Source organism: Lagopus muta, chromosome 10, assembly GCF_023343835.1.
Source record: "Lagopus muta isolate bLagMut1 chromosome 10, bLagMut1 primary, whole genome shotgun sequence".
Lineage (NCBI taxonomy): Eukaryota > Metazoa > Chordata > Aves > Galliformes > Phasianidae > Lagopus > Lagopus muta.
The window spans coordinates 14,409,783-14,435,999 of NC_064442.1; the positions used below are offsets into that span (position 1 = coordinate 14,409,783).

General features: G+C 37.0%; 1 protein-coding gene across 13 annotated transcripts in view; it reads left to right on the plus strand.

Annotated features, from left to right (window-relative positions):
- Window positions 1-26,217, plus strand: part of ENTREP2 (endosomal transmembrane epsin interactor 2) — a 168,644-nt gene that overhangs the window by 18,545 nt on the left and 123,882 nt on the right. For 12 of the 13 annotated variants that reach the window (XR_007379143.1, XR_007379146.1, XR_007379145.1 and 9 more), the window contains exon 2: window positions 25,766-25,822. Coding sequence is in view for 3 of the 13 variants with exons in the window: in XM_048956418.1 (XP_048812375.1) it covers window positions 25,766-25,822 (57 nt within the window). In the remaining 10 variants the exon portion in view is untranslated. Of the gene's footprint in view, window positions 1-25,432; window positions 25,451-25,765; window positions 25,823-26,217 lie in introns of those variants that run through there. The other variant, XM_048956419.1, reaches the window with a different exon arrangement.

Below are 26,217 nucleotides of genomic sequence, written 5' to 3' on the forward strand. Positions count from 1 at the left end.
CATAAAAATGCACTAGGTCAGTCTTCTGAATCTTGTTTAGCGTGTAACCTAAGCAGATTGTATCTAGGTGCTTTAAATGCCTCTTAAAGGATTTAGCCTAGGATTTACAAATTCTTTCTGCCAGTGGGCTATTTTAAATTTAAATTAAACATCCTAAAAAATACCTGTTTTGTTCTCATCTTGTTTTATTACATGAGAGGATAGTGATGGAATTAATCTGGTGTTGCACTGATAATAAGAACTCAGTGGTGCTTCGTAATGTATTGGCTCTATATCTCAGAGGCAAAACTTTAAGGATGGCAACAAATATGTATATGATTCAGTGTCAAGAATTTGATATTGATTTCTGCTAGTTTATTATCACTGTGTTACGGTTATAGATTTAGCATAGTAATGCTCTCGAAGTATATGAGTAGACCTGTCCATGTTTTTTAATTGTAAACTGTATTGTGCACAATCATTTGTACTCTCACTTCTGCCTTTGGGTTTAAAATGGCTTGCTTAATGTTTGATAGATCTTTCAAAAAGCTGAACTGAAATTTCCTTGCAGGGTCTGTACATATGGCATACAGTGAGGTCTGGTTTGGTGCTTGCAGGGAGCCAGTGCTCTCACTTGTTATCAGTAGGATTTGCAGTGTGCCCTCTGTCTCCTGCAGTGCTGTACTTGATCCAGAGATTTTGCTGAAAATCAGCATCCAAGTTAATTTCAATAAGCGAAGAAATTGCAAAAGAATAGCAAAACAAAATTTTGTCAACTATGCCTGTTTTCAGAACGCGCTTCTCTTTTGGTACATGAAGTTTTATCATCTCCTTAATTTCTTCTTTAGATACCAAACCCAATAGCTGTGTAACAGTACAGCAACATCAGTAGTTTTAAAGTGATGTAAAGGGAGAGCTGAGAAGTCTTCTCTGCATATCATAATGAAGACAGTGATAAATTTCTTTTCCTTTTTCCCACTTCTCTCTTATCTTCAAAGCTGCTCAGATGCCCTGTTCTTAAGTTGTCAATTTTAAAAGTGTAAAATATTTTCATAAAGCTTTCAGATGGAGGAAATTAGAATTTGTGCGACCTTCACACACATAACACTAATGAAGTTCATAATCTGGATTTTAGCATTATCCAACATGTTACAGTCCTGGATCATAGCCTGTGTGTCAGTGTGAGTTTATATGCTTTTAAACTTGGTCACTGGCTGCTTGGAAAGGGAAGCCCTGACTGGGAGAATCTCAGTGCCCTGCGCTCAGCAGTCATAAAATGTCTTCTCTGACTTAGTTGTCTGAATTAGAGTAAAGAGCACAGACTGCAGCAAAGTACAACTCATGAGTTTTTATTTTAATTGGCTTTTCAAGTAGTCTTGTCAGTATAAATGTTCATCTGGGAATACTCCCACAGAGCTATTGTGTTGTGCTTTCACTTAATAATCTGATAATGAGATGCATGCAAGCTCAAAAGTTTACTGTCTAATTAATTTATATTTTTTAAGCACAAATTCTTTTGAATTATTTGGCTCAGAATCATGGTACTGTAAAGCAGAAGTGAATCATGCATGTCAAATTGCAGCTCAGATTTACTCTGCTTTAAGTCAGAACCATGATTTGAACACTGTTTCCCTTAATAAATATGTTAAAGTTAGGAAGGTGTTGCTTTGTGTATTTAATGTGTGTGATTGAGACTTCTGATGTTTTCCAAACTTGAAGCCTAGGCAGCAGGTTCTGTAATAGGCTGTATGTCAGCAACCACATGGACTTAGCCAAGTTAAATGTGATTTGATACAAAAATGATTAGTTAAGCGTTAACTGATTGGCTGAAAATAATGAACTAAACTTCTCTGAGAAAGTGGTGCAGGCAGATTTCTAAGTTGCTTAATGCTGAAGGCAGATAAGTCAGCTTTGCAGTATTTACACCAAATAAACTTAATGGAGCTGTTTCTGATAGATAAACTGAGAAAATTGACTGCATTGATTAAAAGTTTGTGGTGATCATCTGAGAAGCTGCAGGATCACTAATACATTTTTAAGAAGAGAGGCATTGCAAAATGAAAGTTGTGTAAAATATTTTTAATTGCTATTTTGTCACCTGAACTGTTTGAATCTTAAAGCTGCTGTTACACAAGCAGACAAATGCACAGCAATCTTTATGACAGCTTTCTAGCTTTAATGAGATAATTTTAAGATACTCTGTTCTGTAGCTGAAAACTTAAGTTATTTTTATGTCATCAAATGTTTGTTTTTTCCCGTTTTTTTTTTTTTAACTGAGTTGTGGGAGAATTTGATGCGTTTGCCAGCATTAATTTTATTAGTTGCAGCTTTGCTTTTTGTTTTAATGGTCTTTCAACATTTGATTGTTTAATGGCATTTCTTTTAAAGACTGCAATTCACTGAATATTGAGTCGTTCTTACTTAATTACTGAACTGTGTATTTAAGACAACCGTATGTGCCAGCCCTACTCTCTTTCGTGTCCCATTTCCCTAAATCCCCTCTACTGTAAGAGGGGAAAAAGCCCAACACATTACTGTGATGTGTGCTTCTCGTCTTGATAATCTGCTTTGTTTTTGCTATTGTTGCTGTTTTCTCTTAGGATAAACAATAATATTGCAAGACCAGTGGTCAGATTAAAGAGGTGGGAGGCAAGGAAAGTTTTCGCTGCTTTTCCTTCAATCTTACCATGTTTGGGATGCAGGGAGCCTACAAAATGAGCAAAAATATTCAGCAGTACTGTTTCTCATAAAGCTGTCTTGGAATTTGCAGAATTTTTTGAGATCTTACATTAAAACAAAAACTTATAATAAAGTATATTTTTGTTTCTTATGTGTTGTTCAGTTAACCTCAAACTTTTCAAAAAAGAAACTTCTAGAGTAGATGTGTGTAATTTAAAAAAAAAATCAGAAGAGTAAGAATGATTTACTGATGGAAAAATACATACTGATCTCCAGTGTTATGGAATCATTAAGGTCAGAAAAGAGTGCTAAGATCATCTAGTCCAACTGTCAGCCCATCCCCACCATGCCTACTGACCATGTCCCTCACTGTCACATCTACGTGTTTCTTGAACTCCTCCAAGGACAGTGACTCCATCACTTCTCTGGGCCATGGTTTGTTAAATTGTATGCCACTGTGTGACATATAATTAATGATTTGTATAAAAAGAGAACAAATGGACTGAGTAATGCAGTGACATTAATTTTTCCAGCTCCAGTTTCATAAAGAATGTTGTCACCTTACTGTTGAGTTTCAGGTAATTGATTTTAATGCTTGTGAACTTGTTACGCCATGGTGTGAACTGCATCTTGCGTGGACTGGGGTAGGGGAAGGTAACAGCACTGGATTACTGCTTTTTCCCAAATGCTAGTATATATGGCATCACTGAGGAGTGGTGAGCTGGCATGTGTTGATGAGGAAGGGAAACAATAGCTCGGTAGGGAGCTATTGTAATCCTGCTTGCAGAACTGACAGTCAGTAGGCATTCACACAATCTGTGACAAAAAAGAAGCTTCTGTCCCACTAAGCTATACAAGGTAAAGCAAAGCCCTGAAATGTGAACTCATTTGATTTGATAAGGGAGGACTGTGCCAAAGTTCAGTAAATACGTTTAACAGAGATATTTCTTCCACTGCGTTGCTGAAATCCTTGGCTGAATTAGAGGTGCATCTGGGGTTAAAGCAGCTAATTTAAGTTGGGTTAAAGAAGTTGACAGCCATGCACAGCTTAAGTAATTTGTATGAAGTGTTACTAAGCAAAGTAATAGTTGTCCATATGTATAAGTAAGATGAAATAAAACGGTCAAATATGAATTCTGAGAAAGCATTTGAACATGAGTGAGGGGTCTTTTACCACCAAATTTTTGTGGTAATCTTTTCAAGAAGGATGTCAGGATACAGATCAGGAGCAGTTCTAGATAACTACTGTTGAGATGAATATTAGTTTATAAAGTTGTCTATCCTGAAGTAATTTAGAGGTAATGCAGTATAGCTTGTTCATGATGGCATAGTAAAAGCAGAATCTTCATGTGGTATTAGGTACTCAAAGCACTTCAGAAAGCATTACAATTTGTTAAATTTTGCAGCATTACATTACATTAAGGCAGCTCTTTGCTGAGTCGGTTGAGAGAGCCTGAAGCGTGGGAAGTTGAGATGACCTATGTTTGTGAGAAACACTCTTGCTTTTCAGAAAATGGAGAAGCCTACTATTTGAAAAAATAAAAATAAAAAACATCTCTTCAACTTTTTCCTTTGTATTTTCTCCCTTTGATGTTCTCTCATCTTTTCTTCGTGTCATTAGACCAGCCATTAGTTTAAGTGAAGCCTGTAGTTATTGTCTCGCTGATCTTAACCGTATGTATGTAGAAAAGTTTATGGTATTATGGTATGTGATACTAGTTTGGTCACTGCAAAATCACACTGAGTTTTCATGCTCTGTGTTGCTAAGGAGAATCTGTACTATCAGGGAACACTTCTACAGAGAGTAGAAATTCTGAATAATGTGGGATGAGGAGATATAGATGAAAGTTCCTCTGTATGCTGAAATTCAAACATGATGGAGAGTATGAAGACTTTTTTTTTCCAACCTTGGGAAATAAAACTAGTGTCACTTGGAGAGCAGTTTAATATCTTACTAGAATTTATTGAGAGAATTTTAAAATAAAGATTCCCACCATTTTTTTCATCCTGATCTACACTCATAGTGACTGAATACTGCATATCAATATTGTCTTTTGTTCCCAACAGCACTATGATTCTTTAATTCTCAGTTTCCTGCTGCTTCTGTATAGAGTACTTCATGTACCAGAAACTGTGATTAATTGAGGATGTCTGTGCCATCTTAGAGATCAAATTGAATTTCAGTTATAACTCCCTGCTTTTGTGTATCCCAGCTCTCTTAAAAAAATCTCTTTGATTCCAAATTCATTTTTGGCAAAAGTGTGTTTTGTTTGGTCTCTGAAATTCTCATCTTGTTATCTAGGCTCATCTCGCATCAAGTGACTGAGAAATACAGTGTTTGCTAGACTGGCTCAAGATAGTGAGGCTGTAAACCTATGCAGATACTATCCAACCCTGAATTGACTTCTCAACGGCAGCTCAAGTAGCTGAAACCAGTGGAGTTTTGGGGGAATTGCCTGGAGCTTTTGAAGTGACTGTGCAGGATTGAGGCATTTTAAGTTTCCTAATGGTTCACCAGCACTCTGTCAGGGTGCATCATCAAGACTGACGTATTCTTGGTGTAGTTGTTTGACACTCATGTTTAGTTATTTGTTCTTGTAAAGCCATTCACTTGATAATGAGCTCTGTCACATATTCAGGCCAATTTAGCACTTGTCAGCTCTGCAAAATGCATTTACCTAAAACTAAATACAGATGCAGATGCCCAGGTGTGCACCAACGTGCTATTGTACTGAGACTCATATTTGAGTTGTCTGTAGTCTCGTTTTTATGCTCTTCTACAGTCAAGAGCTGGAGGAAGTTTTTTGTTTTTTTTAATTGGTTTGCAGATTGTTTGACGTTGTTACTTTTCAGTCTGCATTGAGATGATTTCCCTGCGTACTTGTCAGTATGCTGCATAAATAAAGATAAGTTCAAAAGGAAAAATCTCTCAGGTAAATTATTGGACAGGTTACTGGTTTTCTGTCCCCCAGCTGTTACCAGGTTCCTGTTTCAGATGGGATCTCTGCTCTTTGTGCTGCAGTTTTGTTTTTTCTCAGAAAGGTAGTTGTATATAACTTGCCATGCACTGAGCAACAGGGTTTTGGTAGAGTGACAAACTTCATTTTACTGATGTACCTGAGAGTAAGGTGTCCTCTATTCTCAGTGATTGTGCATGCTTTTCCTCTTTGTTGTCGCATTAATGTGAACGTTAAATTTCAGTTTAAAATTCAACTCCAAACAACAAATGCAGTTGAAGAAATACCTAGGCCATATGTTTTGTAGGTCTGACATTCTTCTTAACCTACTTCCGAGCTCAGAATTTCCTCCCGTTTCTAAATTCTTCTGATTTTTAGATCTGACCACATATTTTTTTTATTTTTTGATGCTGAAATATTTTCCCTGGAAGCATAAGTTGATTATTATTGTGGCTAACTTCTTTATAAAAAGAATATTGTTGTTGTGGATGAGTTCTCATGCTACCCTATGTAATGCTCTTGCAATCCCCAAAGAACAGTTCTGATGCATTCATTCTGATGGAAATACCAGGTTACTCTAATGTCAGTCAAACAAAGGATTGCTTTTCCTTTCCTAGAGTTTACATAAAATACATAAAAGCATTCTCTTTCTTAGTTCAATAGCTGGGATGTGGTGGGTTTTTCTTGCAAGTGTTTCTAAGGATATCTCAAAAAGCTTTGATTTATAAGTGGTAATGTTACTTGATTGTATTGATGGCTTGCAGATTCATTTTATTTTCTTGCAAAATTAGATGGAAATCTTAGATGTCTTGGGGACTTTTTGTAGTTGGATATTATAATTGAGGAGTTTGTAATTCAAATTAAATGCTATTGCTGTTACTGAAAATGAGAATGAAATATTACTGGGACTCACTGGGGAACTGGAACTCCTTGTGGTAATTTGTATGATTTGAGGGATTCTGGGGATCATTACTTCTAAATTCTTGAATTTTCTTTTTTGTAATGTCTTCCCTTAATTCTTAATTCCTTACGGAATGTAGAAAGAAGGTGCAAAAGAGAATTGTAACAGCATATTCTATAATGTTTTTGGAGTCTTTTCCTTTAGTTAGACAGTACACTTATAGCTGCATTTGTTATCCACAGATATTTGTATGTTCTGAACTTCTGTGCATTGGGACATATTCAGTTCTGACCTATTCTTCTATTCCTTTTGAAGTGTGAATAATTTGAAGGAAATTATCAAAAGTAAAGGAAATAATCCTTTAGTTTAATGAATCATTATTCCCTATCCCTTTGTGAGATAACATCTTGATAGTTACATTCACCTTGAAGACATCACCGTATTTTTCCTTTGATACTCTTGAAGGCACACTGACGGAACACGGAAGCCTCGCTTATTTGTATATTCATGTAGAACCACGCTTCACTTGGTTCTAGAGGGAAATATTTAGACTTCTGTTTCTTAGCAGCGAAAAGGAGAAGAAAGTCAAGAAATAATTATGAAGGGAAGTTGGAAGGTAATCATTGTTCTGTACATCCTGTGCACTCTGGTTCTATTCTATCCTTGGTAGCAGTGCTGCAAGGTCTTTTCAAATTGAAAGCTGGACTGAAAGCACGGAAATGTATTTCATTGCAGAAGCTGTCACAAGAGTGTATCAGCTGAGACAGGCTACGCTTTTTCTTGCATATTGTCTTGAGAAAAGTTGAGATGAATTTCCCTAGAGAAAAACAAGAATTTTACTTCTGGCTAGATTTTAATTGCATTATGAAATTAAACAAACCAATATCCAAAGAGAATTGTTGTGCTTAGCCATTACCCAAGTAAATAACCTTCTTTTTGTATTTGCAGGCTTAGAAGGACTTTCTTAAAATAGTACTATACTGTCACCATTACTGACAATATCAATAGTTGAGTATTCATAATAAGCTTACTTTGTTATGAAAAAAGTTATTAGGATTTGGAAAAATATTGATGTAGCAAATTTATAAATATTACAGAAACTGTAGGAGATTGTAGAATGTATATTTAGAAATAATATTGGCATTCATAATGTCTGCTGTTGGTTTTTATAAGCACAGTGATACGAAAAATGAAAATTTTCAACTGTTTTTCTGAGTTTGCCCATTGTATTTTGTAATAATACAACCTTGAAGTGAGTATTATTAAGCAAATCTTAAAAGCTAGGATTGGTGGCTGTTTTTCTGTTCTTCTGCTGTGTTTCATGGTTGTTAGGAGTGTTTGAGTTTTATAGTTGCTGTGTTCTTTAATAGTTTTTAGTAAGGAGAGATTATGTGATTGGATGCTAAGTTATTTTGTTGTCTTTTTAAATATTGGGAAAGTTAGTGAAATCCATTCATTGCCTACTTGAATCAATTAGATTAAAAAAAAAAGACAATTTAAGTGTAGACTTTAACATTCACAACTCTTACAGAAGCAGTCCCATGAGAGTAAAGCCTTTGGTGGACATTCAAGCTTAGTATTTATCTTCACTTCCTGATTTTGCCGGTAGCTGTAATGCCCAGCTTACTCTAACCTTCCCTTTAACTAACAAAAAGCTGTGTAGTGGAATGCTGTTAAAAATACTTTGCATTCAAGTATTTCAGCAGTGCTGGATTGCTACTGACCTCTTCAGTTTGTGTTGAGTTCTTTTATCCAGAATCCTGTATGCTATTTTCATGCCGGCTTTTTAAAGCTGTTGTTCTACCACAACAAGTTAAAAACATTTGGGACGGTCGGGGAACTGAAAAATAAGTTTAATTTAGGTCATTTATGTAGGAAAGTTCAAAACTTTTCTAAGAAAAACATAGAGCCTAATCCCCCTGGAATTTAGGGAAGCATGTTTTTTCTTTCTTCTTCACCAAGTTTCAGTCCCTGTGGGTAAGAAGCGGATGTGTCATAGAAAATTCCATGCAGCATGAAACATTCATATTTTGAGCATGTCTGCTGTGCGAGGCACATGTTCTCTGAAAAATGATATGAAGAATTAGTAAATCATATTGCACCACAGATTATGCATGAATTGTGAACATAGGTGGAATAGTGCAATTTGGGAATTTGGGTCTTAGGAGAGAGCTACAAGAAGGTGTGGGCTTTTACCCTTTCAACTTTCTATCGTGTCCTGTTTCTTTTAGCCTTAAAATTGCATGCATCTTCTACTTCTCATTTGCAAACTCTATCTTCAAACTCCAGTCTTAGTTTTCCCCTTAATTTGCATGAGATCCTTTTGACTTCTACTTCTGGGTCATTTGTTGACAAGTATTTTTTTACTTTTCATGCTCAGTTTATTCTGCTTCCATCACCTATGCCTTCTGCACCTCCCTTGTCTGTCTAGCTGTTTGCATTCGGACACTGTTTTGAACTGTCTAAGCCAAGCAGATAAAAGGTACTGGTTGCATGGACTTCATTTTCCCTTCTGCTGTCTGTGTGTTTGACACAACTGCGTGGCTGCAGCTCATTAATTTCTAACTTATAGCCATGGCAGCTTTATGTGTACATACTGCACATACACAGTATGTGTGAAGTTCTTATGTTTGTGTTATGGGTGTCACAGATTGGCCAATATCAGGTTATGCTGGAGCACGTGAGAGACTAAGAAAGTTTCATCTCTGTAATTCTAGTTTAGACTGTGTGCGTGTATTTTCAGATGCATAAAGGCTCTTTTTGAACTGGGATCTATTGGCTACTGCATATAGGAAACCTTATTGAAATGTAAGCAGTGGAAATTATAGGAAATTAATCATCTCATGTTCTCAGAATATTTAATAATGGAAGAGAAATAGCACAGACTATAAAATGTTGTAGTCACTATTAGTACAGCTTTAATATAGGGAGCCTGCTTTTCAGGGGGGTTGGATTTTTTTTTTAAACAACAACCAAAATCTGCTAATTTTGTTTGTTTTCAGATTGCCACAGTTGTGCATTTCCTTTTGCCATGTTATGTTTTCTGTAATACAACGTGAGGTATAATGTATTACAGATAACCCTGTAGAGAATCTTCTTCTTAGATATCATTATCTGATACACCTGCTGTCCAAATTCTCCTTGAACAACTACATGCAGGTTGTGTTCCTGAAAGTCAATAGCAAGAGCTTGGGAGAATATTTGTTGATAGTGCTGGAGTGCTAAAGCTGATTTTCTTCAAGTTAGCTGCAAGCTGGGAGTTTGAGGTCGACTCAGCATGTAAATTGCACGTAGCAGTTAGATAAGTGAGCTTCAGTATGGCTCTTTGTCTTGAAAGGCCAATTCTATCTGTGTAATGCTTTTGATACCTGAAGACTTTGTCAGGATGACCATTGCTGTCGTTGCTTTCCCATCAGCTTTCTCACTGTGTACAAAGAAATGCTGCTGAACAGAGCACATCTGAAGAGGTTCATCTCTCAGCATTCTGCAGCTTAAAAATGAAGGTTTCTCTTCTGTGAGAGAGTGGTAACTCTCTATACTTTTTTTTTTCTCTAGTGAGAAGATACTTTTAGAAACAGATTTTACAAGCTAAGCTACCACCCCTTTTTATTATAAACTTGACCTTATTAAGAGGAAGCACATGTTTTGAGAAGACAGCTGATGCTTATCTTCTGGAATACTATCCTATTACGTTTTTTGATTGGAGAGCTAATTTTCAAAAACATCTGATTCAGGAGCCTAAATGTCTAAGTTACTTTTGAATTACAACTTAAAGGTGTCAGTGTCTTGTTAAAAATCCAGGCTTATGTCTTATGTTCCTGCCTTGCTTGATTTATTTTTTTTTTGTACGCTGAATGTCAATGCATGTAAAATACAGTAGTGCTAGATTCCTTGCAAATAATTATTAGCCTTCCTTATTTTCATTTTAGCCTGTTCTAATGAATAAAATGTTTAAAAACAACTGAAGTAGGGGCATACTTTCTTTTATGAAAGTCAGCATGTTACTCTTTTGAGTCTGTGGTCAGCCAAGCTGCAGTAACACAAGCATTGAGTGTGGGAATCGTACTGGGATGAGAAATCAGAAGTGAAGTTATTGTGATTTCTCAGGAGATTTTTAAGAAGGTGTTTTAAAATATCTGTCACAGAGTTCTCAAGAGTGTTAAGCAAGTCACGTTATTAGAACAGGGAAGTGAAAAAAGGTAGATGAAGCCATCTTAATGTAACCTAAATCAATTCTGTTCCTCGTTGGTCTGAATCACTATGATGATGATACAGATGTTGCTTCATTAAGGCAGAAAAACCTTACAGGATGGGAAAGAGAATTCTTGAAGCTCTGTTGATTTCATTGTGATTATTGCATGTACGCACTAAGGTTTTTTCTTTCACCAGAAGATTTTATTACCATTCTAAATAGTATACAGGTTGTAAATGTGACAAGCGAGAATTTATTGGTGGTGTTTAAATACGCTGAATTGAAGTATGCTTTAAAATACAGTGAGAATGTAACAGTGATCAGCCTAAAGCAGATGTGTCCCACACTGGCACGAGGCAGTGCCATGTGCAGTCCAGCCCACCAACCACTCCCTGCCCCGTGCCATCATGGTGGCAGCTCTTCCCCACCATTGTGCAACGAGCATTGCATGGGCTGAAACCAGGACATGGGGAGGGCACTGTGCAGTGCTGACTCAAGTTATGGCAAAGAATTTTATGCTAATAACTTGATGAAATGCCTCAAGGTGAGCTTCATACATTGAAAGGATCAGTATTTGCGTTCTTATGTGTTGTTAGAATAACTTTTGTGTCTGTATTTGCCCTTGGTGTGCTCTGTTGTATTCAGAATTTTTAAAGTTTTTTAAAGTACCTCAAGGAAGCAGCAGCATGCACACGGCTGCAACAGCTCTGGTTTGGGTAAGAACGAGACTGGCCATGGAATAGTTGTAATTTTGAAATAATTTTTTCTTTTCTTTAAAAATAAGTGTAAGCCCTGCTTATAAGCACTGCGGGGTCAGCCTCTTGCAGGACTGGGAAGCACCCTGGGCACTGCTGGCCCTTATCTTCTTGGGGTGTTAGGGACCCCTTAGAGGAGCAGTTCCCTCTCTAGCTGGGAGCAGAGTGCCTGTGGCTGCAACCCTGGGCACTGAAACCTGCTGCTGGGTCCTGTGCTCAGCTCTGTGCATTAGAATGTGGCATCCCTGTCCAGCCCCAGCTACAGAGGCAGTACAAGAAGAGGCTCTCTGATGGTCTGGCTTAACACCCATGGATCCCGTGGGTGGCAGAGAGCTGCTTCTGATGGAGGGAGGGCAGCACAGGGTCAAGGGCGCTGTGCTGTTCTCAGAACAGTGCGGTCCACTCTTGTGGCAGGAGACCACCCAATCTAGCCCTTATTTCTGGCCCCACACCCCTCTGCTCCAGTGTCAGTGACAGGGAATGGAGCACGTGATGCAATGCCATTGGGGTGGCTGGAGGTGCTGTGGTGAAAGTTGGTGGATACTGGCAGTGCAGAAGAAGGTGACATGTTCTTTGTACTGTTTGTCTCCCCACACATGATGATCTGGTGTGGCTTCAGAGCTGGAGCTGTGCACGAAGAGCTTCTGTCTGTAATGATTCAGTGTGCCCAAGTGTTTTGGTATTGTTTATGATAAATCATAAGTTGCTGTTCAAATGAGTTGTGGTGCTGTGCATCAGAAATCAATGTGAATCTGTTGCAGAATAAAAAGAACTATGTTTCTAGGATTTTCCTTTTCCCCACTTCCCACTTACACAAAGAAGGGCTGTGGGTTTTGATTTTGGGAGGTTATGCTTTATTCAGTGCTTGTGCTAGCAATGCCCAAATACTTCATTTAATTAAAATTACTGAAATACTGTATTGCATGCTGAAATCTGTTGCTGGCTGACATCTAAAAATCGTATATTAGAATTAGACTTGGATTTGTTTGTGTTTTTTTGTTACTGCTACAGTTTTTTTTCATCCTTTCTTAATATTTGACTTAAGTTTTGGTGGCATGTCACATACCAGATTTCACCAGAAGACAATTAAACTTCTGCAAAGTAGTTCTGGGTTTTGAGTGGATTTTAAATGCATGTCAGCACGCTGCCAAAGTGCTTGATGCAAAAACAACTCTCAGCTAGATTTTTCCAATAATGTGCGTTCTCCTTAATGAGCTTGATGGCTTTCATCACAAAATGGAATGCCATAGCTCATTTTTCTTGTGGTGGCATTGTTGATCTTCTGGGGTGGTTTGACCGCACTGTTGGAACGGTATGCTGTTCTACTTCCAAGTTCTTTGTTCTTTCTTTCCAATTTGAAATAGATTTTCGTAAAAGTCACAAGGGTTGTCACACAATAGACTTCTTATGCTTTGTATCTAGCATGCCTAAAATAATGTATTTCAAGTCTTAATTAATTAAAACTAAGAATAGAGTACCTGAGAGCATTAGTTCTAAATGCATTGTGTTGTTCTTCAGGCTCTTTGACTTTGTACCAGCATTTGCAGTTTGCCACAGCCAGGCTGTATCAGAAGATGCAGCAGTAGGTCCTGCTGTGCTGGCCTCTGAGCAGGGGGCGGGCTGCATGGCGCCTTCTCCTGCAGCATCGCCATTCTGTGGCACACAGGGTGGAGAAGCCCAGGTGGAGGAAGTGCTTACTGAAGCTATTTGGGATAGGGTTAGATTTGGGAGCAGATGAGGAACATTCTTAGTGTAGATGTACTTGGTCAAACCTATGTCTTTTGTAAGGGTAAGGCTGAGTATCAGTGCTGGTGTGTTCCGTGTCAGTGAGGTAATGTGAAACTTGGTGCTGTAGTCTATGGACAAGAGATATTTTTTACTAGATGAAATAAGGACTAGTATACTAGATGGTTTTCCAGTACTGTCAGTAGAAAGTAAGCAGAAAACCAGAATGACTTGCACTGCTGTTGGGTTTTGCAGATTAGTTTAATTAAAAATAAATTAAAAAAAAAAAGAAATCTTTGCTTTTAATGAAGCCATATTCTACATGATAGCTTTGCATTTTTACAGCATGATTTTTCATATTTGGTATGGATGATATTAGGTCACATGCTATTTTTAGCATGGAATTTTTCAAAATGACAAACTGATGTTTTTGTTCCTTGCAGTTTTAATTGAAAGTGCATTTGCTGTGCCTTCAGAAAAACGATTAAATAATAAGTAATGAAATAGTCCGTGGATACTTGCATGAAGTAAACCCTGTGTCTGGAATTTATTTTGCTGTACTGCTTCATAAAAGATGAGGGCTTCAGGTGGCACAAAACCTTAAGCTGATCTTTTTATCGTTTCTAAAATTAATTGCACTGTCTCTACTGCAAGCCTCTTCATTCTGCCAGAAGTCAAGTGTCAGTTGTGGCCTTTACCTGAGGATTACTGCTGCAGGTCTGCAACATGAATCTCCCGAACACCCTTGCATGCTACATGTCCTGTACTCCGGAGAGGTCTTAATTACAGTTATAGAGAGGGATGAACAGAAAAACCAAAAGCTTTGAAGATTGACCAGTCACAGAAAACTTTATCAAATATAAAGGTCTCATTTAAAGAGTAGCTAAATTTGACCCTTCTCATCTTTCTTGATTAGTACATTTGGAAGAAACAATCTAGTTATGGATACGGTTGTGCTTGAGAACACACCATGACTGTGAAATAGGAGTTTATTACTAACTCGTTTTTAAAGGTTACAGGTGATTATCATTGTTTATATACATCTGTACATATATTATAAATGTGTTGGTGTGTTTGAAATATGTAGCTCATTATGAGAGATGAATGCAGGGAATATTAATGGGATGCACTGAGAATATTGTGTTTCTGGTTTCTATCTGAATATTTCTATATGCACACGTACAGAGGAGGGAGGCATAAAAAGTAGAAAGGGAAAATGAAAAATATTTTCAGCGAGGCTGCTTTAAAAGGAAGATGAAATGAAACTGCAGGTTGGAGTTGGTGTATTTCAGGAGACGTTTCTGTAGAGTTGAAAAGGAATCTGCCAAATAGAGGAGGTGTAGGCAGCTTGCCGGGTGTTCTGAGGAAAAACTGAATTGGAAGGCTGAGGTTTTGATCTTCAACCAATTAATGGGAGGTGAGAGTAATTTTACTGCATTTCCCAAAACATCTCTATAAAGCAAGAGAGAAATAGCAATGCCTTTTGCATAAGCATTTTGCTGACCTGGGAGGGTGTGTTTGCAGTGGGCTCATGGAACACGTGGCTGAAATCTGCACCTCCAGATAATGAATTCCACTACCCTGTGAAGTTTGCTGTAGCTGTTGTAAAATGTATGAAGCTCGGTTTGAAGCAGAGCTGTCCGTGCACTTCTCTTTTTCACTCTGAAGCAGGGAAAGCGTCCAAGCATTTGTACAGACCAAACAAGCAGTGTAGCAGTTGATGTGAATGGGAAATGTCTCGGCAGTAAGGCCACTGGATAGAGAGGTGTAGGCTTTTAATTACTGTCTGTAAGTGGTAGTTGAGGCACATTAGGCAGCGTATGGAGGTGAGAGCTGAAATGCTGCTGGCTGGGAACTGTTAGTAAATATTGAGCATAAGGTTCTAACACTGTTGGTTTTACATACTCTGTAGCTTTGAATTAATCCTTGAAAATATAGCTGTTTGCCTATGTAGTTAGCCTGTATACAGAGGTTTGAAACACAAGGAGGTTGGTAGTACTCAAAAAAATAAAGATGTTTCGTAGCTTCTGGGAGAGTTTGTGAGTTTGTATGGTTAGAATCAATTGCAGCATAACAAGATTTCTGTTACCCAGTCAGGGAGGAAGGTTTAAATACTGCATAGACTTCATACTAGTGTCCTTGTTACCTGCCATTGAAAGTGTTTCATGCTTTGCTGTATTTTATGTAACAGCTTAACCTTGAGATGTGTGTTGAGTTTGATACTCAAAAAGACTTCTTATTGTTAATATGTAGCTTAATTAAGTAGCAATTATAGTTGCTTTTTTCTAAAAACAGAAATTTTAAATTCGAGCAAGAGAAACGCTGGGATTCAGATATACTCACTCTGCTAATTAACACTAATAAGTTAACTTGATTAGACCTTCTAAAACAGTGAGATCCTTTGAGACCAATAACTGAAAAAATTTGCATGCGTAGTTGGATACGATGTAAAAGACATGAAATCTGTCTTTATAACTCTCAGTGTGTTTGGAAGACATGAGTTAAACTGTGCTTATGTTAACTCATTCGTCCTTTCTCTCTCCCTTTATACATTTATGTAATTACTTTGGCACGTGTTATGTTTTTGGATGTGATGGTTACCAGCCTGTCGTGGTTATGGGTGCCCCCAAAGGGTGTTTTAAAACATGTGATGGATATGTACTGTATTTAGTTTCCATTGAAAGTGTGACAAGTGTTGTAGGCAAGATACAGAGATGGTGTGCATTTAATACAACCATTTACTATTTTCACTGTCCCTTTCTATCTGTTGTCTGAATCTATTCATCCTTAACATTCTTGTTATTGTTACTACACCTGAAGGATGACCCTGTGACTAATCAGTAATCATGCTCATTAGAGTCTAAGGCTTATTACTTTTTGGTTAGCCTTCCTCCGTGCACCCTTGTGGCAGCGTGATTAGAAATATATGCTCACATGATCCAGAGAACTGGAGGACTGGAGTTTCGTGTGTGCCAGAGATATGTAGAAGCAAGTTTGTCTGCATTTGGAAGCTCTTCTGAGTGTGAGGCAAAGAAAATACTGTTATTCTTGATGTTTGGATTGCTTTACAATGCACCTCAGGTTTCATCCCTTGAGGAATTGTGTCAGTAATTGAAAGAGCCATCTTCTCATTTCACTTATCTAAAGCAATTTCAGTCTTCATTCATATAATTGTTGGCAGACCCCAGCAGCAAAAATCTGATTAGTGTTTTCCTAATGCTACTGGAAAACAACATTTCTAGAATAATATTCTGTACTGAGTTGATGATACGAGTCAAGATTGGTGTGAAAACAGATTAGGAAAATGCCTGAAGAAATTTATCACAATATTTTCTTTGTCACAGCAGCATAATGGATGTCATAATTCTCTTTGTTAACTGAAACATAGAATGAGAACTCTGGAAGTGATGTCCTCATAGCTGGGTAAGATCTTAGAAATTGCCTTTGTAGTGGAAAAAGCATGGAATCTTTTGTTACTGGAGTAGTGCTCATGTTTTCAGGCCTTGAAGAAATTTTACTACAATGAAATTACAGGGAATGTAAAATCTACTTTTTTGTTTGTTTGTTTGTTTGGAAGGGTTCTTATTCTCATAGCAGTCATCATTGTTATCTGCTGCTTGGACTGCACATTAAAGGTCAAGAAATTATCCAGATGAGAAAACATCAAGCAATACATACATATAAATTTACCATAATGGACAAACTGTTTATAATTTCACATTATTATTATTATTATTATTATTTTGTTCACTGCACTTTAATTAAGCTTTGGGTAGAACCTGCCTGCTTCAAAGAATCAATAAGCCATCTGGAGTTAATATGAGCTATTGTAGAGATCTTGGATAGCGTGCATAGACAGACAGTTATTCATTTTTTTTAAGTCCATTATTTTTAAAAGAATCAGTTATTTTATCTTTCATTTTGGAAATCATTGGGCATATGGGGACTGGTTCTGCAGAAGCAGTAGTGGTGGTGTGATTCAGTGGTACCACTGCTCTGTGATTCATTCATAAGTCATTCTAGAGGACAGAGATTGCTCAGGGTCTGTGGGGATTCTCATTTAAATTTTAAAGGATTGTCCAAAACTGCAAAAAAAGCTTCTTATGTACTCTCTTGCATTATCTCAATGGATCTTATTTTGATTTCAAGCTTTTCAACTGTGAAATAGCAGGAATTGAAGTAGGTCTTCAGTCCTCTGTTCATTTTGGATTTGACTATAGGTGTAATAAATTTGAAAGCATGAAGGACTGGTTGCAAACTGCTTTGTTTCCTTTCAGTTTAAATAGTTTTATTCCGACAGCTGTCTACATTAAACTCCATAAATGTATTATGGGACACTTAAAATAATGCAACAGTGTGTTCAGTGAATATTTAAAAAAAAGCAGATTAGAATTAAGATGTCTTGTGAGTCACTGATATATAATTTCTGTGCTTACCTATTCCCTGTCACAGTTTTCTAATACAGTTTGCATTTTGTAGTGAAGTTGAATGCAACAGATCTGAATTGCTTAGAAGAATAATAAATGCAGAGCATATAAACATTATGTTCATAATTGGAAAACATACTTCCGAATAATATATCTGCCTGCTTCCAGGCCTTGCTTTTCTCTTTATTTAGAAGGGAAAAATATTTTTTGATAAATCCTTTTTCTATGTATTAGCTAGCGAGTGTACTGCAATTTTATAATCGTTGTTTACTTCTGTAAATAAACTACAGATGTGAAACAAGCAGGTTTCTGATGGGTGTAAAGTATATTTCACAGGAAAAGAAAAATGAAACAATGAAGTCCACCCCGGAGCTTAAAATGAGATCAAAATTGCATGTTCTGAATGCATTCAGGTAGCTGTGTCAATATGTAGGTAATCTTACTGTCCTGTTCATGTGGGCCACCAAGGGATTTTCTCTGCTCCTGTTTCCATGGTAATTAGAATTAGATTAGTTTTAGGTTCACAGTGGGTAAATGAGATGAAGCTGTGGTGCAGTATTTGTTAGTGTGGAACATATTGCATGTTTTTAGAAATTAGCTCAAAGCAACGCTGAAATTGTTGCTTTTTGCTTACTATTGTTTTAGTTGTATTTATCATGCACTGTAAAGATCTTTTGCTTCTGAGCGGGCTGTCTGGTGGTATTTGTGTTCTTTGTTTTCATTGTACTGTAGTCTTTAAAGGAGAGAGGTGCCTGGATTCTAGTGATAAAATGCGTGTTGAAGAGTTTGCATAAGTGCACAACTACCCATATTGACTGCTTTACAGAACCTTTAGCCTGTGACTTATTTATTATTATTTTTTTTTCTCAGCATTACGCACCTGTGGCAGTGTGGTGTGGTTTTTATCAGTACTTACCATTTATGATGACTTCTTTGAGAGGCCATTCCAAAATCATGTTGCTGTTCTGTATTTGTTCTGCAGTATTTAGGAATCTATGCAAGTATGTATATGCATATAGAAATACATGAAAGTGATTATTTTCTTCTGATACTTGTTAATGCATTTCCACCACCCTCATCCCAAGAACTTCTTTACCTTTGCTGCTTTCTAAGCAATTGAAGTTGAGAATAATATTTCTCATAGATGATTTTAGGAGTGAGTGTCTTCCCTTAGCTAAGTCCCATGCTGTTCCAGTTCTCCCTCCTATAACTTGTATTTCACTTACCATCATTTCACACGAATGCATTGCAGATGCTGCAGTGAGTGCTCCTGATGGTAATGTGTTGCTTCTGAAGCCTCTGAGAATGTGATCTTTGTGACTTTACCCCCGTAACTTGGTAGTTGCATTTTGTGTAACAATAATCTGCCTATTTTTGGGGCCGTTAGGGATTTCACAAAACACCATCCTCGAAGAGAGTCTAGCCATTGGTTTTAGCCCTTCTGTGGTACACCTAGGCCAAAATATAGTTGGGGATATCAGGACGACTTAATTGTTCAAGTAAAATCAAACTTCAGTTTTCCAGTAATGTTTGAGTTGGCAAAATTAAGCTGCAGCAGTCTGTGCTCTTGTGGAGGAAAGAAGGTGGAAGGTGTCCGTGGTTTCAAAACACTCGTAAACAGAAACAATTGCTGTAGTGCTTTGCAGACATAAAGCACTGGGCAATGCTGATACTGGGAAAGCTCATAGTGAGCTCCTTAGGGATTGTGAAATGGGCAGCTTACTCTTTGCCCTCTGCACTCAGCTGCCTTGTGCATTTCACTGGATTGTTACTGAATTCTGGTGGTGGGAATTCCATAACTTGTCCCTTCTGCAAAGATTGAATTGTGTCAATCATTAGAAAATTATTTTTAGCATCTAGCTTAAATTTTTTTTAGTACAAATGAAAATCATTCATTTCTTGTTCAATACTTAATATACCTGAAAAGTAATTGTTCTCTTTTTAACTATCATGTATGTTTTTGAAACTTATTATATCTTATTATATCTCAGTCTTGTCTCCTATGAAATCAACTTGCTTTAACACCTGGTACACTATTTTTTAAAAAGATGTACGCAAAATGGAAGGAGTTCCATTCCAAAATGTAAGGAATATCTGGAGAGTGACAACAAAATGACATTTTAAAGTACAGATCTTTATTTTGCTAAGACATCCATGTCAAAACTAAATTTTAGCCCTAAGACCTCTAATTTTCCAGAGAAAATAAATAGAAAATAGAAAAATTCTACTAAGTGTTAGAAGAATGTTAGGAGATAATGATACAGAAACTTACAAGTTAGAACGTTTGTTCTTAATGCTCCAGTTCCAGCACAGCACATTGAATACATTAATAATATGTTAATACACCCTTGGATTTGCTGTGAAATTTTGGTACTGATGTTTGATATCCTTAATGTCTTAGAAGAAAAAGAGAAAATGAAATCTGAGTTTCAGAAAGTGTTAAATCCCAAAACTGTGAAGAGAAGTGACTTATGGTTTCTTACCTGCATCTGAACTCATGTTATTAATTAAAGGTGACTGACAGCTGTGTACATTTTTCCTCATTTATAAAAGTATTTCCTTCTTTGACACCTCTTCCATTACTTTTCTGCATACCAGCTTGACAAATCTGCTGCTGTGAAATTTTAAAGTTAAGCCTCTCTTCAGGTGTGACAAGTAATATTTTTGCAACTTAATTTTTTAAACTAGATTGAGATGAAAATTGAAGACTTTTCTGGTAACTGTTCCTGTTTAATATTCTTCTAAATACCAGGTTCTTCACAGCAGCACATCAAGGGATAAGAGACAAATGGGCATCAATTGAAACAAAACAGTTTCAGACAGCAAATGGGGAGATAAAAATTCCCCCATATGTACAGTGGTGGGTCCTGGAGTAGACATTCATAGACATTCAGACAGTCTTTTGATCTGTATGTATTCACATGCAGTTTTGAAAAGGTGTACATATACATCTGTAACATCTGTCTGTGGTCATTGTTACATTTATTGGGAATCATAGATAATTAATTGAAATTTCTCTTACGTACTTCATTCAATCTTGTCAAAGGTTAAAATCATAGAGTTATAGAGTCATTTAGGTTGGAAAAGACCATTAAGATAATGAAGTCTCACCATTAGCCTAGCACTACCAAGTAACAACGATGTCCCTAAGTGCCACATCCACACATTTCTTAAATACCGCTGGGGAAGGGGTCTTCCTCACCTCCCCAGGCAGCCTGCTCCAATGCCTAACCAGCCTTTCCATGAAGAAGTTCTTTCCAATGTCCATCTAAATCTGGCACATTTCATTGCCACCTGTCACCTGACAAAAGAGACTGACATCCTCACTGCCGCCTCCTTTCAGGTAGGTGTAGAAAGCAGCGAGGTCTGCCTTCAGCCTTTTCCAGACCAAACAACCCCACTTCCCTCGGCTCTTCCTCTTATGTTTTATTTTCTAGCCCCATCCCCGCTGTTCTCTTAATGTGGTCCAGCAGCTCAGGATCTATCCTGTAGTGAGGGGCCCAAAACTAAACAGAGTATCTGGCCTGCATTGTATTGTGTAAAATCACGTTTATTTTTCACAGCACCTTTCTCAAAATAGTTTTCTGGTCTTTTATTTTGAAATATTGATTAAATCTATTTATAAATGTATGGATATTTTTATTTTTTAAATATAATTAGGCAGCCCCCAGTGTTTTCTTTATGTCCAGTGGAATGCTACAAAATTTTGGCGTATTGTTTTTAAAATACTATTTCGTGTTTGTAGGTAAAGCTGCTTTTTATGAGCACTTTGTACGTAGAAAACCACACCACGTTCTTTGCTGTTTCAATATTCTCCTCAGTTGTTATACTGTCTGTCCCTTAATTAGTTCGTTTGAAACTCCATTAAGCCCTGCTTCTGCAGTTATGCCTTAATTTCCTTAGTTATGCTTTAATTTACTTTGATTGCTACCTTGTCTATTCTAAGTCACCTGGAAGCACTTATATTTTCTTATGGTATGAAGCTATCTATTGTTCTGCAAAATAAAGTGAGTGCTGTAGTTTTATCAATTATACCAAACTTGTTAGACAAGTGTTTCCATTTTAATTTCAGTTGTTACTAGAGCTCATTTACGTGTTGGATTGGCTTCCCCTCCACCACATTTGCAACGCTTTTAGTAGCACAGTTACTCTCTCTAAATTAAATATTGTGATCTCTCTTTTTTCTGTCTCTCAAAAAATAGTTTATTTCAACATATTTGAATTGGTGTACATTTGAATTGACATGTTATATGCATATTGTCCTCTGCTTTGGAAGGAAATGCAGAAGCTATTGTTTCTGCTTATTCAGGCAATTTAGGAGGTAGAGATGACCATAATTTCCATTATTTGCTATGTCTGGTATCTGAGAAGAAGGCTAAGGAGAAGTTTCCTTCAATTTTTATGAACGATAGGAATGCTTATTTTACTAGTGACTGAATTCATTGTCTGCAGAATTTGTTCAGAGTTTACGAGCTGAGGAACTCTTGAAGTTGCAGAGCAGGAGCAGATGACTTGGCATATGATGTATTATCCTCAACAAGAAACTAGAAATAAGGATAGGTAACTGGGCTTTGAGTTTTCTGTATCTAATATGTTGTATGTTGGAAAGGCATTGCAAGATCTCAAGTTGTACTTAAAAAAAAAAAAAAAGAGAGGATTTGTTTTACTAAACAAATTAGTGCTGAAACATCAGTAATTTTACTGTTCTGTAGATTAACCTTGATAGCGTTTCATGGTATTTATTGTGGTTTGAATTGAATTAATGCTTGTATAAATATAATTTTTTGTAGTCCAAAAAAGATGTTTAAAAGGAGGATACCAGAAAAAGAATTATACACAAATAACCATGGTAGAGGTGAAGATTTGTAAAACCAGTGGTGTAAGGTGTATCATGAGACTGCATCATCTAATCTGTCCCATATTCAAAGTCAGACTCCTCTGAAAATGCTGGCAAACAAACTGTCAAGGATTTCTTTGTTTTTTTCTTTACTGCCGGTTTAAATTCATCTTTTGAAATCCCTATAGTGGGATGTAATTTTACCCTCTGTGTTTGTCCTGCCTCTGTGTGTGCATGTTAAAATAAATGCATTTTCTCTGTGCATGAGCACAACTTGCATTAGTGATGATGGAGTCTTTATGTGCATGTTGAAAGGCATTGATACCTAGTGGTGGGGTGTTTCTAATACTGCTGAAGTCAGGATTGAAGTATTCTGTTTGTTTTTTGCTCTGTGATTCAACACCATTGTTATAGCTGTAGGAATTCTGCAAAAGATGTCAAACGTATGCTATTGAACAAAATTTTAGCAGTTTCATTATATAATTATGATGTGACTGGGCATTTTCACTAGCTCAGCAGATAGAAGTTAGGTCCAGGACATTAGATAATGTTATGTGCAGGCTCTGAAATCAAACCCATTATCAAAGTTTAATAGGCAATGCCAATTTACTTCTTGTTTGAGACAGAAAAAAACCTGCAAGTTGTGCATACAATGTATTGATTTTTGAAAAACATGAGAAGACCTGTGGATTGCTGTGCTGAGCTGTATGTGTTTAGGAAGTGCAGTTTAGATGCTTGTGTAAAAGAACTCCCTCACCTTGTACTTGGGCTTCATGGCCCTTCATCTGGTGAAACCGAGTGTGGGTTATGCATACTGTTTCCACTGGTGGAAGCATTGGATACCATGAACGATGACTGTATGGTTTCTTAGATCTGTGGGTTGCTTACTACTTTTCAAATAATTCATACTTCTGGATATAAAAGTTTTGTTTACTTTACCCAAAATTGGCATTGCATTTGTAAGAAGTAAAAAGGAAAAACCAAAAGAAGTAAAAATGAAGAGAATACGAAATTTTCATGTTGTTACTTTTAAGTCTTAGTTATGTACAAGACCAAGAAGAAATCATCTTTAGATTTCTGTTTTAAGAGTCACTTGATGCATTTTAATGAGTGTTGGTATGTAATGTTCCCAGCATGCTTTTTTCCTTATTAAGCAGTTGTGTATATGGCAGCTTAAAGATGCTTGCCACTACTGAAAACTACATTTCAAAGCAAAATAAAACTGATGGGTGACCACAGTGATAATGGGGACTGACAGGATTTGGAGAATCACCTTGCAGTATTGTTCATGTGAACTCTTGTAACGGCAATACTAGTGACACAGGTACAGCACAGAGTTTTAGTGTCTACCATCAGTGCATATTGAGAATGTACCAGTTTACAGACTTGACCTTTTGCATGGTTAGTGGTAGCATAAGTGCCAGCAAGCTCTCTCTTTATAACAAAACCACATTTAACTCTTTCATCCTGCAGGGCATTGTTGATCAAAATCAGCTGTGGTTCAACTGAACAGAAGGGATTTGCTCCTTTACTGTTCAGAGATGCACAGTGCCACAAGTGTTTTGAGGGGGAGAGATGTCACTTGCAGTAGAGAGGTTACATGGCAAATGGAAGAGATGATTTGCTAGCTGTAGGTAGTGTGTACTGAACCACTTTGACTCTTTAACACAACTTGGTGACTGAGAAGTACTGATTTATTATTTTACATATCAGCACATACTCTTTTTTGGAAGGCAGTTTTTTGTTTTTCCTAAAGGATTTTCTGTAATAACCTCGTGGTTTCAACTGTTCCATTTATTTAATTAAGAGCGTACCGCTGTTTAGCCTGAAGTAAAGCTAGATAACCCTGTCATTTTACCTTCTTGAGTGCAGCTTCACATTACGTGATTATCAGCCAGAGACAGTTGCCATACAGCAATCATAGGCAAATGCATCTGTGTGAGCAAATTAAATTAACTTCAGAAATGGAACTCTGCTTTTCTCTGCCTTGGTCAGCATGCAGAAATATGATGCATAACTATAATGCTGTAAGATATGCTGTAGAATACAAAATGTGTGTTTGTATGTGGAGACCATTTGCGTGGTCATTAGATATCCATATCCTGTTTTCATTTTCTTCTCACCGGTTCTGTTTGTACTTGGATTCAGAACTAACATTGTAGTCTTACTGTTGTGAAACCTTATCTGAGGTTTTTCCACAGCTGCTAAATATCAGAAGATGCATCTTCCAACATGTCTTCCTGAGTAATATTTTCAACTGCAGTAGCTGTGGATTTCATTAAGTTGTGTGTAATATGTTACAATGTGAGTACCCACAGACCAGACATAGCGAGAGCTTAAACTGGGCACTGCACCACCAATCTTTTCTGTGCACCAACAGATCTTCCTCCTGTATTCACACCAAACGTCAGCAGACACTCTTATTTCAAGCCTGGTTTATCAGCAAGATTGTACAGCATTGCTTCTAGATGATAAATATAGATGCTTTTTTAATTATTATGCCCTACTGTTAATATACATGAAGGATTGCTGGTAAAGCATGATACAGTGAGTGTGGTGACTTTCTGACATTTGAATTTCAGCCAGCTTCAAATACCACGTAATGGGAAGGAGTATTTATTAGCTCCTGGTCTTTCACCCCTTTGAATATCAAAGGTCTATAGAGAGCAGTAATGATACTATTGCTTACTCTAAGCGTTTACAGAAAGATTTCATAATGATTGTATCTGCTTAGCTAAGTATAAGAGTTACTGTTAGACAGGGTAGATGATACTGCAGAACCATGAAATAAACGTATTCCCCGGATTTTATTTTAATTAAGTGTCCTAATGGAATAAATTCCTGATGTTCTTTTCTTTTCCTCCACCCTGTTGTGTTTTACTCATTCTGTGTTTACTGTAGCTGTGTTGAAATACTAACAGAGTTAATGATTGCCACATCTTGACTCCCCTTCTTGTATGTTTCTCTGAACTGATTTTTGTGGATGCTGAGAGATTACGTGAAAACTTACCCTAAACATTTTTCCTCTGTTATTGTTGATAACATCTGGGACTTGGGGAGAACTTGTTTGAAGAGCTATTGTATTCTATCAGAACTAATTGGATTTGCAGTTGGATTAAAAAATAGATTAACATTACTTCTGTTTAAGTCTTATGCAGAATAAAATGAAAACATTATCTTTTCAGCAGATTGTTTCCAACACTCTAGAAACATGTCATGACTGAAATTTACCTTAGCACGTACTAATATAATCACTTTTAACAATGTTGTTGTAAAATCCATGTCTTTGGTAACTCTGCTCTCTCTGTTGCAGGTGCTGCTGTCAGGATTGATTGGTGTTGTTTCATGGAAGAGGCCCCTTTCACTTGTGGTGAGTGATGGTGGGACTGCAGTCAGTTGTGTTATACAGACTTGTGTAAACTGAGCAAAGGATTCTGCATAAGTAACTCCTAAAAGTTTAGTCTTTATATGCACCTGTGCCTATCAAGATCTGGTTTTGATACCTTGCTACTTTGAAATGTTACAAATGGGCTTTAAGTATGGGCTTCAGTGGCCTACTGTGGACCTTGTGGCATCCCATTGTACTTTTGGTTGATGATGAGTACCAGACTGGTAAACTGGATTGAATTCCTGTATAGTACTGCAGTCTGTGTATTTACTAGTGTAATGTAACATTATGTATGCTTCCAAACTGCTATAAATGAAGGAAAGAAGGTTTTAAAATAGTTTTGTTTTTGGAAATGTTTTCCCACTTACTAAATAATA